The 12,879-nt window shown below is 37.1% G+C and overlaps 1 protein-coding gene across 3 annotated transcripts in view; it reads right to left on the reverse strand.

The window, feature by feature from the left end:
* The window catches only part of UNC13C (unc-13 homolog C), a 655,668-nt gene that overhangs the window by 121,657 nt on the left and 521,132 nt on the right, over positions 1-12,879 (reverse strand). For all 3 annotated transcript variants that reach the window (XM_070469257.1, XM_070469256.1, XM_070469255.1), the window contains one exon: positions 6,518-6,644. In XM_070469257.1, the coding sequence (XP_070325358.1) occupies positions 6,518-6,644 (127 nt within the window). The remainder of the gene's footprint in view (positions 1-6,517; positions 6,645-12,879) is intronic.

A 12,879-nucleotide genomic window follows, 5' to 3' on the forward strand; every position in this document is an offset into this window, starting at 1 on the left:
ATACAGCATATTAAAAAGCAGTGACATTACTTTGCCAACAAAGGTCCATCTAGTCAAGGCTATGGTTTTTTCAGTGGTCATGTATGGATGTGAGAGTTGGACTGTGAAGAAAGCTGAGTGCTTAAGAATTGATGCTTTTGAACTGTGGTGTTGGAGAACACTCTTGAGAGTCCCTTGGACTGCAAGGAGATCCAACCAGTCCATCCTGGAGGAGATAAGTCCTGGGTGTTCACTGGAAGGACTGATGTTGAAGCTGAAACTCCAATACTTTGGCCACCTCATGCGAAGAGCTGACTCACTGGAAAAGACCCTGATGCTGGGAGGGATTGGGGGCAAGAGGAGAAGGGGACGACAGAGGATGAGATGGCTGGATGGCATCACCGACTCAATGGGCATGAGTTTGTGTAAACTCCGGGAGTTTGTGATGGACAGGGATGCCTGGCGTGCTGTGATTCAAGGAGTCACAAAGAGTCGGACACGACTGAACAACTGAACTGAACTGTGTAATTTACACTTTGGTTTATTTTTTGACTTATGAATGATCTACAGTATCTGCTTAATTTCCTATGTGTGGTCCTAGAACATACAGTATATTGTCTAAGCTTTTAAAATTCATTATATTTGCTTTTGGGTCTAGCAGATAGTCTATTTTGGTAAGTGCACCATGTATGTCTGTTAAAAATGTGTATTTTCTCACTGCTGGTTAATTATAAATTATAGATAGGCATTCTGTGTGTGTATGGATATGTGTAAATGATATCTATGAAAATTTGTGGAAACTCTGGGTGAGCAAATAGAGACATATCTGGGTAGATAAATGTCTCTGTTTTATTTATGCTTTTGAAATGTCTTTATTAATGACATTTTTGTCTGATTCTTAAGTTTCTGAAAGAATTGTAATCTCCAAATAGAACTGTAGATTTTATTTTTCATTTTATTTCTGACAATTTTTGCTTTATATATTTTGCTGACATGTCATTTAATACATACAAATTGAGAAATGGTATATCTTTTTAAACTTTATTTTTGAAAAATTTTAATTGAAGTACAGTTGATTTACAATGTTGTGTTGTTCCTGGTGTACAAGAAAGTGAGTTAGTTGTATATATTACATTATATATTCTTTTTCATATTCTTTTCCACTCTGGTTTGTTATGGGGTACTCAATATAGTCCCTGTGCTAAACAGTAGGGCCTTGTTTATCTATTTTATATATAGTAGTTTGTATCTGTTAATCCCACTCTTCTAATTTATCCTTATTCCACTTTACCCCTTTGGTAACCATAAGAATGCTTTCTGTGTCTATGAGTGAGTATTTGTTTTGTAAATCGGTTCATTTGTATCATATTTTTGATTTCATAAATGTGATAGCATATGGTATTCTTTCTTTCTCTGTCTGACTTATTTAGGACGATAACCTCTAGGTCCATTCATGTTGCTGCAAATGGCAACGTTCCATCCTTTTTTATGGATAAGTAATATTCCATTGTATATTTGAGCCATATCTTCTTTATCCATTTGTCAGTGGATATTTAGGTTGCTTCCATGACTTGCCTATTGTAAATATTGTTGCTATGAATTTGAGGGTGCATGTATTTTTTCAAGTTAATTTTTTCCAGATATATGCCTAGGAGTGAGATTGCTGAATTATAGGGCAACTCTATTTTTAGCTTTTTAGGGAACCCCCATACTGTTTTCCATAGTGGCTGAACCAATGTACATTCCCACCAACATATATAGTATAGGAGGGATCCCTTTTCTCAATACCTTCTCAGCATTTGTTATTTGTAGACTTTTTGATGTTGGCCATTCTGACCTGTGTGAGGTGATATCTCAGTAGTTTTGATTTGCATTTCTCTAATTAGTTTTGTTGAGTATCTTTCCATGTGCCTATTGACCATCTGTATGTCTTCTTTGGGGAACTATTTTGGTCTTATGCCCACTTTTTTTAAGCTTGAACAAATAGAAAAGTGATATTTATTTATTTGTTCTGCCCATTTTTTGATTGGATTGTTTTTGTTGTTGTTGTTGAGTCATGTGAACTGTTTTTGTATTTTGGAATTTAATCCCTTGTTGGTCATGCTGTTTGCAAATATTCTCTCCCATTCCATAGGTTGTCTTTTCATTTTGTTTGTGGCTTCTGTTTTGTGCAAAAGCTTGTTTGATTTGGTACCATTTGTTTATTTTTGTTTTCAATTCTATTGCCTTAGGAGACTGACCTAATGAAAAACACTGATAGGATTTATGTCAGAGAATGCTTGCCTGTGTTCTCTTCCAGGAGTTTTATGGTGTCATATTTGAGCATGGTGTGAGGATATGTTCTAACTTCACTGATAAACATGTAGCTGTCCTGCTTTCTCAACATCACTTGCTAAAGAAACTGTCTTCATATTTTGTGTATTTTTGCCACCTTTGTCTAAGATTGATTGTAGGTGTGTGGATTTATTTCTGGGCTCTCCTTTCTGTTCCATTGACCCATATATCTGTTTTTGTGCCAGTAACATGCTGTTTTGATTGCTGTTACTTTGTTGTACTGTCTGTAGTCTGGGAGGGCTATACCTCCAGTTTTGTTCTTTTTCCTCAGAATTGTTTTAGCAATTTGGGGTCTTTCATGGTGCGATATAAATTTTAGGAATATTTGTTCTAGTTCTGTGAAAAATGTCATGGGTAATTTGATGGGGATCACATTAAATCTGTAGATTGCTTTGGATAGTATGGCCATTTAACAATATTAATTCTTCCAATCCAAGAACATGCAATATCTTTCCACTAAAAATGATACATCTTTTTGTTGAATTGCGCCCTTAATTATCATGAAAAATTTCTCTCAAAGTATTTATCTTAAAATCTACTTTTTAATATTAATATAGCTGCTAATTTTCCTTTCAATTTTTTTCCAACCTTTAACATTTCTAGACTCTCATGTTTTAGGTGAATAAATTATAAGAAAGATATTTTGGGTTTTACTATTTTATCTAGTAGAACAATACTTGTTGGCTAGAATATTAATATTAATACTTAATTTTCTGATACATTAAAATTTAAATCCATCATCTTTCACCCCCACCCTCAGTTTCCTACTTGCTTTTCATCCCTTTCTTTCTCATTTTTTGCCTTTTAAGTAGTTTTTGTTTTACTCTCTCCTCCTTCCCCATAATCTTATTTGATGCCTAGTATTATATTATAGATTAAGGGCTTGCGCTATAAATTATAATACACACACCCAAGACATAGTAAAAGCTTTTTAAAATGAGTATTTACACCTTCCAAACAATTCGAGGACCTTATATTAACTCAGTCTATCAGTCTTTTACATTTTCATGCTATTTTTGTCCTCTATTTTAATTCTATGCATATTTTATTCTACAGATTTTTAAAATTTTGTATTGCTAATGTGCTTTAAAAGTACTAATTTGTTCATCTTCTCTAATACTTTTAATTCTTTATTACTGTATTCTTATCTTGAGTTCCTCTGTCTGAAGGCTTAGAGTATATTGTTGATGAGAGTCTCCTGGAAATGAGTTCTCTTAGCTTTTCAGCTGGGCCTCCCTTGCAGCTCAGTTGGTAAAGAATCTGGCTACACTACAGGAGACCTGGGTTCAATTTCTGGGCTGGAAAGATCCCCAGTTATATTGTATAGATGTTTTTATTTTCCTTTATTTTTGAAGGATATATGTGATGCTTGTAGAATTCTAATTGCTCTCTTTCAGCACTTGGAAGATATCATTGCATTGTATTCAGGTTTCAGTCACTACTGTTGAATAATCAGTCAATTGTATTACTGCAGCTCTTTTGAAGGTAGTGTCTTCCCTTCCTTGACCCCAGTACACTTAAATTTTACTTCTTTTTGATTTTAAGCAGTTTTCTATGATGTGCCTGCAGGTGGTTTTCCTTGCATTTATCCTTTTTAGGATTTATAAAAATTCTTGAACTTTAGTTTTAAATTTTTCATCAGTTTTGCAAAATCCACACCTAGTATCTTTTTACACACTGCTCAAATACTATTTATTCTTTCTCTCTTCTCTTTTTATTAGGACCCATTTCATTGTATACCAGATCTTTTTATAATTTGCCCCATATATCCCTGTTTTATTTTTTTCTATATTTGTATTTTTTGTTTCTATGGCTCAGTTATTTTAGGCCCTCTGCTGTGTATATTCTGTCATTAGATCCATCTGTTACATTCCTAACTTTTCCTTTTTCAATTCTATGATGTCCAATTTATTCTTCTTATAGGTTCCTTTTTACTGTTGAAGTCCTCCCACAATTTGAAGGACATACCAAACTATGTCTGATAAGGCTAATATCTCTTTTTCTCTTGGATTCTAGTCATTTGGTCCTACTGTGTGGCTATCTTTAACCTTTTAAACATTGTTCATTGTCTATCAAAAATCGTGGAACCTTTGATTTATCATTTCCTTTAGAGCAGATCTAAGTTTTTGCTTGTAGACAGAATGTAGGAAGATCACCAAGATCCAGGAAAGGCTGGGTTTCAGGCTGCTCTATTCCAGTTTGCCCTTATAATTAGAACAGAGGTCCTTTAGGGAGCTCACCTGAAAAACTGGGATGTTTAAAGTGCTTCTTCTTTCTTAGAAAGGCTTCCCTTCTAATTTTTGTCTCCCTAACATTTTGAGAATGTTGAAGTCCCTACATAGCTTTTTAATCTCTTAGTGCTTGCACTCTACTCGATTTCTGCCTCACTCCACACAAGGGCAGATTAGGAATCAGCAAACACCTCAAAAAGAAACTGCATACAACATGGTGTACTTACTTCTCTGTAGTCCCCTTTATTCCGAGATCTTGGTCCCACAAGACCAAGCAGCCTCTATAGCCCTGAACACCAATGTTTGTTTTTCCAGCCCAGGGAGATGACTATCAACTCTGGGTTACTGTTCTCTGTTTGACCACCATAACTGGTATGGCAAATTGGTAAATGTATGTAGTTGGAGAGGACTGGGGAGAAACTGCAACACACACAGGGTTCATCTCAGTGCATTTCTTTTCTCAGGGACCTTACTGACTCAATCCTTGATTTGCCTTAGTGCCTCAGTCCTTAGTGACTTGCCTTAATTGCTCTCTGATGCTGTTTAATTTATTCAGCTTTCATAGTTGGTCTTCAGTGAGCATGTTAGTCTGATTTTAGTTAGTTCAGACAGAGCCAGAAGCAGAAATCTCTGGCAAATAGCTCCCCTTTTTATTTCCCTATTCCCAGTCAATGATGTCACCAACACTTAGACACTTGTACTGCATGTTTAACTCTTTCTTCTACCCTCAAGTGTATTTAGCTGACAAATTCTGTAAATTCTCTTTGAAATTTATCTCCCACACATCTTCATCCTTCACACTTTTACTACAGTCACACTATTATGTGTAAACTTTTTACTTCTCTTGGTATCTCGTTCTAGCTTATAAACTTCTTTGAGAAAAGTTATATACATGGGTGTTCTAATCTTATCATTACATGCCTCACTACCTCCTAAATCTCTTCTCTACCCCTTCCATTCTTTGCCTCTTCCAACCTCCACAATGCCTAATGAAAGTAGCAAAAGCTCCACTGTATTTATACAATCTAGTCAAAAGCACTTTTCCTACATTACTATTAATTTTGTAAAAATATTGTGTTCTTCACTGAAATTAAACTATTTCCCATGGGCCACAGCCCATGTGTTCCTTCTTCCATAATTACCCTCAGAACTTTTCTTTCCTTTTCTTGTTATAACCTGACCAACCTTTCAAAGTCTATATTAAATGTTACCTTATTCATAAATACTGTGTAGAGTCACTGAAATAGGGGTAATATATCTCTTTTGTGAGACCTCACTGCATTTTGCTTATACTACTTGAATTAGTACTTATTTCAATTTGCCTTGGTTTATCATGATTTTTGTTCTTGTCCATGTCTCCTTGAGTTTAAGTTCCTTTCAAGGTGAGGTCTTTATTTTTTTCTCCATTTCCTACAACTCTTGGCATTGTGCCTAGGATATGGTAGACCCCCCTCAACAGAATAAAATGGAATTCTGACAAATATCAAATGTACTGTATTATAAACCTGATGGTGTGATAACAATTGTATTTGATAGAAACAGCGTATGACAATGTTACCTGTTTAACAGTGACTTCTATTTTAGAAATATAAATTTCTAAGACATGTTTAGGTTTGAAACAAAGAGAAATCTGGACTATATAGATCAATACACAAGCCTCCTTCATTTTACTAACAAAATCCGAATTCAAGCACTTTTACAAGAAATCATTTCATCGTATGAGCTGTTATGTATTATGTATTTCTTTCTCTTTGACTTGAATATCCAAGTAAGACATACTTGAAAAATGCAACACAATTCAATTAAATATACTTCCCAAAGATATGCAAATCATTTAATGCTAATTTCATAACAGAAATGTCTGCATTCAAATGAACATTATGTGAAGAGATTTTAGGGCTGCATAATTCAGGTGTAATTTTACAGGACTATGAATTGAGAATAAACTTGGGGGTGAAAAAATCACTACTTACAAGGAGTATTCAGGAACGGCATCTTTGAAGGCAGGAAGTTCCCGCACATATTCATTATAAAACCATTTCACTTTGAAATGCAAATTCATATAATCAGTGCTCTTGCATAACCTCTGCTTTTCATGTTCTGTAATAGATAAAATCAAACATTTAATAATGTGTGGTTTGCCAACAATGCTGTGTTCCAGTCTACTTTTATTATTCATATTTCAGAAAGGGAGAAAACATTATATCTGAGGTTAAGGCAAAGTGAATTGCTAAAGACAGACCTGAAATTTTACAAAATGCAAAAATTATCTGTTTGGTCCTATGTAGAAACGTGAATGCTCTAATGTGCTTTCCTGGAAAAGGTGAGCATTCTGCTGAGTTAAAGAGTGATAACATACCAACATTTTTCTATTTATCTGCAAGTTTTCATATTTTGACTACTTTTAGCCTGATACTAAAGTGCCAGAAAGAATTAAAACCTGTAAGTATGAATAAAACATGAACCAAACTAGGAGGCATAATTCCTGATTAATACTGGAAATGTGAATGAGTAGATCACATTTCTGGCCTGGATATTTAATACTTAAAGAATTAAGGAGAAGAAATATATCTAACTTATAAGATAAGCTGTTTTTTTTTCTTCACCTTTTAAGTTCAGCTAAAATTATTTTGTACTCTGTGACTCTTCTGCCATTTCTTTAAGCAGGATTTTCTTTTCTTTTTAAAATTCTTATTGGAGTCTAGTTGATTTACAATGCTGTGTCAGTTTCAGGTATACAGCAAAGTGCATCAGTTATTCGTATACATATATCAACACTTTTTAAAGATTATTTTCCCATATAGTAATATTTTCTAAATGTAACTTTTAAAAATCTCTTGCTCAAAACTGTAACTTAAAATCACATTTCGATCTGGACATACAGAATTGGGAAATAGAGACAAAAGTAGTGTTACTGGACACATTTATCTTTATTCAATATGAATTTTGGCCAATTCTGGCTTTAAGTATAGACACAACCAAACCCAAAATATCCCTAACTATATGCAGGTTGAAAGTGTCCTCTGAGAATTTCTAATTGAGGTTCTATGAATCTCCTTCAAGCGAAGGACTTTGATTTATAATAGGAACATGCTTTAATTAATATTTCAGGCTAAAAGCACTTATGGAAGAAATTAGATTGTTATAAAGTAACTGAGGGCATCCCTGCTTTTCAAAACCTGACTCCAGAGGGACTTAAATCTCAATAATAAATGCAAGAGGTAACACCACCCCAAACTGAACATTCTCAAATTACTTAAACAATAATTCAAGACAATTTGCAGAACCAAGAAAAATGCAGAGAGGGAGAACACATACATTTATACACATAAACAAGAGTAATATATTAGTACCTACAGACCAAACTCCTAGGCAAAATTATGAATTAGGTGATGTTTTGCTTCAGTTTCTTCCAAATTTATTTCACCCTTTCCCCCTTCACTGCTGGTTCTCTCCCTATCCTTCTCCCTTTGGATGTCTAGTATCCCTCCATACCATAAGAGGAAACATGTATTTGATAAATTTATAGGTCGGAATTTAATGCACTACTACCCTGAAGCCCAGATAAGGGAAGACTCTTGCCCTAGTAGTCCACACATAAAGAGGATTCTACTTATCCCAAATACAAACTCAAAAATTAAATAGCTTGTAGCTTCCTCTATCACTGGGGATCCCACACTTGGTACTAGCACAGAACAAACCATAACTAAACATTTGTCTTTGTGACTAACACCACTTGCTCCTATAATTAATACTCTCTAAAGCCCATAGGAACACTGGAATATCTTTTGTTCTCTATTCTAGAAACCATAGGTGATAGTGTCCAAATACTACCAAGGTTTGCAGACTGCCATTGTTGACAACAGAAATAGTTACAGATTTGGAATATGGGAAGGAATTTAAGCTATGGAAGCATGCAGTAGAATATTGCATATGAAAGTATCAATAAGCACCCATTTTCTTTGGGTCCAATTCATACATTTGAAGGTGCTTGTGAATTAATGCAGTATGCAAACCAAATCTACTACTAGCTAGGGGGATATTTTGAATAATCAATGATTTATATTACTTGCAAAGTTTGTATATATGTAGTTTTCCATATACATATAGGAAGCCTGATATTGGTTTTCTGCCAACTAGATGGTTTTGAATTCTAGAACTGTCAATATTTTTATGTCTGAAATTTAGATTTATGAGATTTAACTCATTAAATTTTAGCTTTATTCAAGTGATTTATGTAAAAGTTTATATGAAATAATGACTTGCATTTGTCCTCATTTTAATAGATGTTTGTATATTTTAGAAGGAAATACTTTTCTGAAAACTATATTTGAATTATACCCCCAAAATAGGAAAACATTTTAAATTTTTAATTTTTATAGAGTTTATTTTAAATTATCTTTTTGACAAAATACATATTCAAATTATGTTCATTTTGAACACATATTCAAAAAAGTTCATATATAACTTTATTTTTTAATCCTTTAAATATTAAGAACATATGTAGATGAGAGAGTTCCCAATATGACAAAGAAGGAACACCCTGAGCTGAACTCTCACCAGCACAACAAAATCACAACTACTTACAGAATAATTATTTATGAAAAAGACCCAAATCTATCATAAATGGCCTTTTACAACTGAAGATAAAAAGAAGGAACACAACCAGGAGGTAGGAGGGCAGAATCATGGTCCAGTCAAGCCTCATGCCCCTGGGTGGACAATGCACAAACGATACTTACAATTGCAGAGGTTCTGCCTAAGGAAGGAGGAGCCAGGCTCCCCAGCCCAGGGATCCTGTGTTAGGGTGAGCCCCTGAACATTTGGCTTTGAAGGCCAGTGGGGCTAACTTTTGGAAGACCCAGAGGGTTATGAGAAACAGACTCCACTCTTAAAGGGCACACACAAAATTTTACACACTTACAGACCCAGGAAAGAAACAGATTTGAAAGGAGCCTGGGTAAGACCTTCCAGCTGATCTTAGAGGGTCTCCTGTAGAAGCAGGGGGCAACTGGAGCTCACTCTGGGGACAGAGACACTGGCTAAAGTCACTTTGGGGACCTCCCTGTACCATGTGGACATTAGTGCTAGCAACCAATATTGTTGAATCCTCCCTTTAGCTTGCTAGCCTCGGGAACCCAGCCCCACTCCACCCACTAGCCTAAAGGCACCAGTGCTGGGATGTCTCATGGCACTCACCAGTGCCAACTACAGCCCCACTCATCATCAGACAGCTTCCTTAAGAGTCCCTGAGCCCAGAGCCACCCCTGGACATTCCCCTGCCCACCAGAGGGCCGAAGACCTGGCCCCACACACCAGCATGCTGGGACCCCCAGGGCCCTGCAGCTAGAGACTCCGAGACACAGCTTCACCTACCAGTGGGCAGGCACCAGCCCCAGAATCCCGGGTGCCCTGCCTCCCCACCCCACATCAGCAAGCCTGCTCTAGCTTTAGGACCAGAGCCTCACTCCACCCGCCAGTGAGCAGACACCAGCCCAAGGTCAACTTGAGTCCTGCAGCCTACCATGGCAGGGTCAAACCCACCCACCAGCAGTCCAGCACCAGCCCGGGACCAGCTGGCCCCTCACCCTAGCAGCAGGTAAACAGTTCTGAGAAATCTTGGGCTCTTCAGCCATTCTCCCCACCAGCCCCACTCACTAGAGAGCTCAGATAAGCTTCAGGACACTCAGGACCCCCCAGCCAGCTGTGTCAGGAACAGGCCACAACCGTCAGCAGTCTGACCCCAATGTTGGGACTGCTGAATGTTGCAACTAGCCTGCTCTGCCCACCAGTAAGCCAGCACTAGTCCCAAGACCTGGTTTCCCTCATGTGTGGGGTGGACAACCCAGGATCTCCTGGACCCCAACTCCACCTACCTGTGAGACAGCTCTAGTACTGGGGACCCTATGAATTCTGAAAAACAGCCACCCCATGACACAGCCCAGCAATCAGCAGCTGGCAGCCTCAGTGCAAGGCTGGGCCTGGCAAACAACTGGACCTGGAGCCAGTCATGCCTGCCAGCCTGCCCCAGGAGTCTACCCTCCCCAACAGAAGGATCCACACACACAGCCCACACACGGTACCCCTAGAGCAGGCAGCTCCGGAGACCAGTGGGGAGTCGGCTGATGGACGGGATGTCTCCTACAAAAGGCCACTTCTCCAAGGTCAGGAAACATAACCTCCTAGATACAGAGAAATAAAAACAGCAAATCAACAAAATGAGGTGCCAGAGAAACAGGAGTTAAAATAAAGGAACGTGATAAAACCCCAGAAAGAGAATTAAGTGGAGATAGGCAATCTACCTGCAAAATAGTTCAAATAATAATTGTAAAGATGATCAAAGAACTCAGGAGAAGAATGGAAAAACAGAGTGAGAAGTTAAAACTGTTTAACAGAGATGAATACACAAACTAAATGAAAAATACACTGGAAGAAATCAATAGTAGATTAAATGATACAGAGAAACAGATCAGTGAGCTGGAAGACAGAACAGTGGAAATCACTGAAGCTCAACAGAAAAAAAAGAATAAAAAAATGAGGGAGGTTTAATAAATCTCTGGAATAAAATCAAATGTACTAACACTCACATAACAGAGGGCCCAGAAAGAGGAGAGAGAGACTGGAGCAGAGAACATGTGTGAAGACATCATATAATAGCTGAAAACTTCCCTAACCTGGAAAAGGAAACAGACCTCCAAGTGCAGAAAGCACAGAGTCCCAAACAGGATCTACCCAAAGAGGACCGCCCCAAGACACACGTAATCCAAATGGCAAAAGCTGAATATAAAAGAAAATATTAACAGTTGCAAGGGAAAAGAAATTAGGGAACTCCCTTAAGGCAATGAGCTGATTTTCAGTTGAAACTAAAGTAATGAAAGAGAAAAACCTACAACCAAGGATAATCTACCACTGAGATTTGATGGAGAAATCAAAAGTTTTAGAGACAAGCTAAAATAGTTCAGTACCACCAAACCAGCTTTAGAAGAAATGTTAAAGTGATTTCTATAAGTGAAAAATAAAGGCCACAATGAGAAACATGAAAAATTACAAAAAAGAAAAAGCTCCTTGGTAAAGGCAGTGAGTGAGTGAGTGAAAGTCACTCAGTCATGTCCGACTCTTTGTGACCCCATAGACTATATAGTCCGTGCAATTCTCCAGGCCAGAATACTAGAGTGGGTAGCCTTTCCGTTCTCCAGGGTATCTTTGCAACCCAGGGATTGAACCCAGGTCTCCCGCATTGCAGGCAGATTCTTTACCAGCTGAGCCACAAGGGAAGCCCAAGTATACAGTAAAGGTAGTAAATCAACCATTCAAAGCTAGTGCATGCTCAGTTGCTAAGTCGTGTCTGACTCCTTGTGATCCTGTGGACTGTAGCCCACCAGGCTCCTCTGTCTATGAGATTTCCCAGGCAAGAACACTGGAGTGGGCTGTTATTCCCTTCTCTGACAAAGCTAGTAAGAAGGGTAAAAGACAAAAGTAGTAAAATCAGCTATATCCACAATAATCAGTAAAGGGAAAACTGGACAGCTACATGTAGAAGGATGAAATTATAACACTTCTCACACCATATACAAAAATAAACTCAAAATGGATTAAAGACTAAATGTAAGAGACTAGAAACCACAAAACTGGAAGAAAATATAGGTAGAACATTCTATAAGATAAATCATAGTAATGATTTTTATGTATCATTCTCTTAAAGCAAAGGAAACAAAAGCAAAAATTTAAAAATGAGTCCTAATTCAATTTCAAAGCTTTTGCACAGCAAAGGATATCATCGACAAAATGAAAAGACAGCCTACTGAATGGGAGAAAATACTTGCAAATGGTGTGACTGATAATGGGTAATATCCAAAATATATAATCAGTTCATACAACTTAACATCAACAACAACAACAACAAAAAGCCCAAACAACTCAGTTAAGACATGAATAGACATTTTCCCAAAGAGACAGAGATAGAAATAGGCACAGGAAAAGATGCTCAACATCATTAATCATAAGATAAATGCAAATCAAATCCACAATGAGATGTCAGCTCACACCTGTCAAAATGGCTATATTAAAAAAGACACAAATAACAAATGTTGTCAAGAATGTGGAGAAAAGGGAACCTTAGTATATGGTTTGAGAGAATGTAAATTGGTGCAACTACTCAGGAAATAGAATGGAGTTTCCTCAAAAAAACTAAAATAGAACTACCATATAACTCAGCAATTCCACTCTTGCGTATACATCCAAAGAAAACAAAAACAGTAATTTGAAAAGATACATGAATCCCAGTGTTCACAACAGCATTATTTATACTTGCCAAGATAAGCAAGTCACCTAAGTG

Source organism: Odocoileus virginianus, chromosome 6 (assembly GCF_023699985.2).
Source record: "Odocoileus virginianus isolate 20LAN1187 ecotype Illinois chromosome 6, Ovbor_1.2, whole genome shotgun sequence".
NCBI classification, from domain to species: domain Eukaryota; kingdom Metazoa; phylum Chordata; class Mammalia; order Artiodactyla; family Cervidae; genus Odocoileus; species Odocoileus virginianus.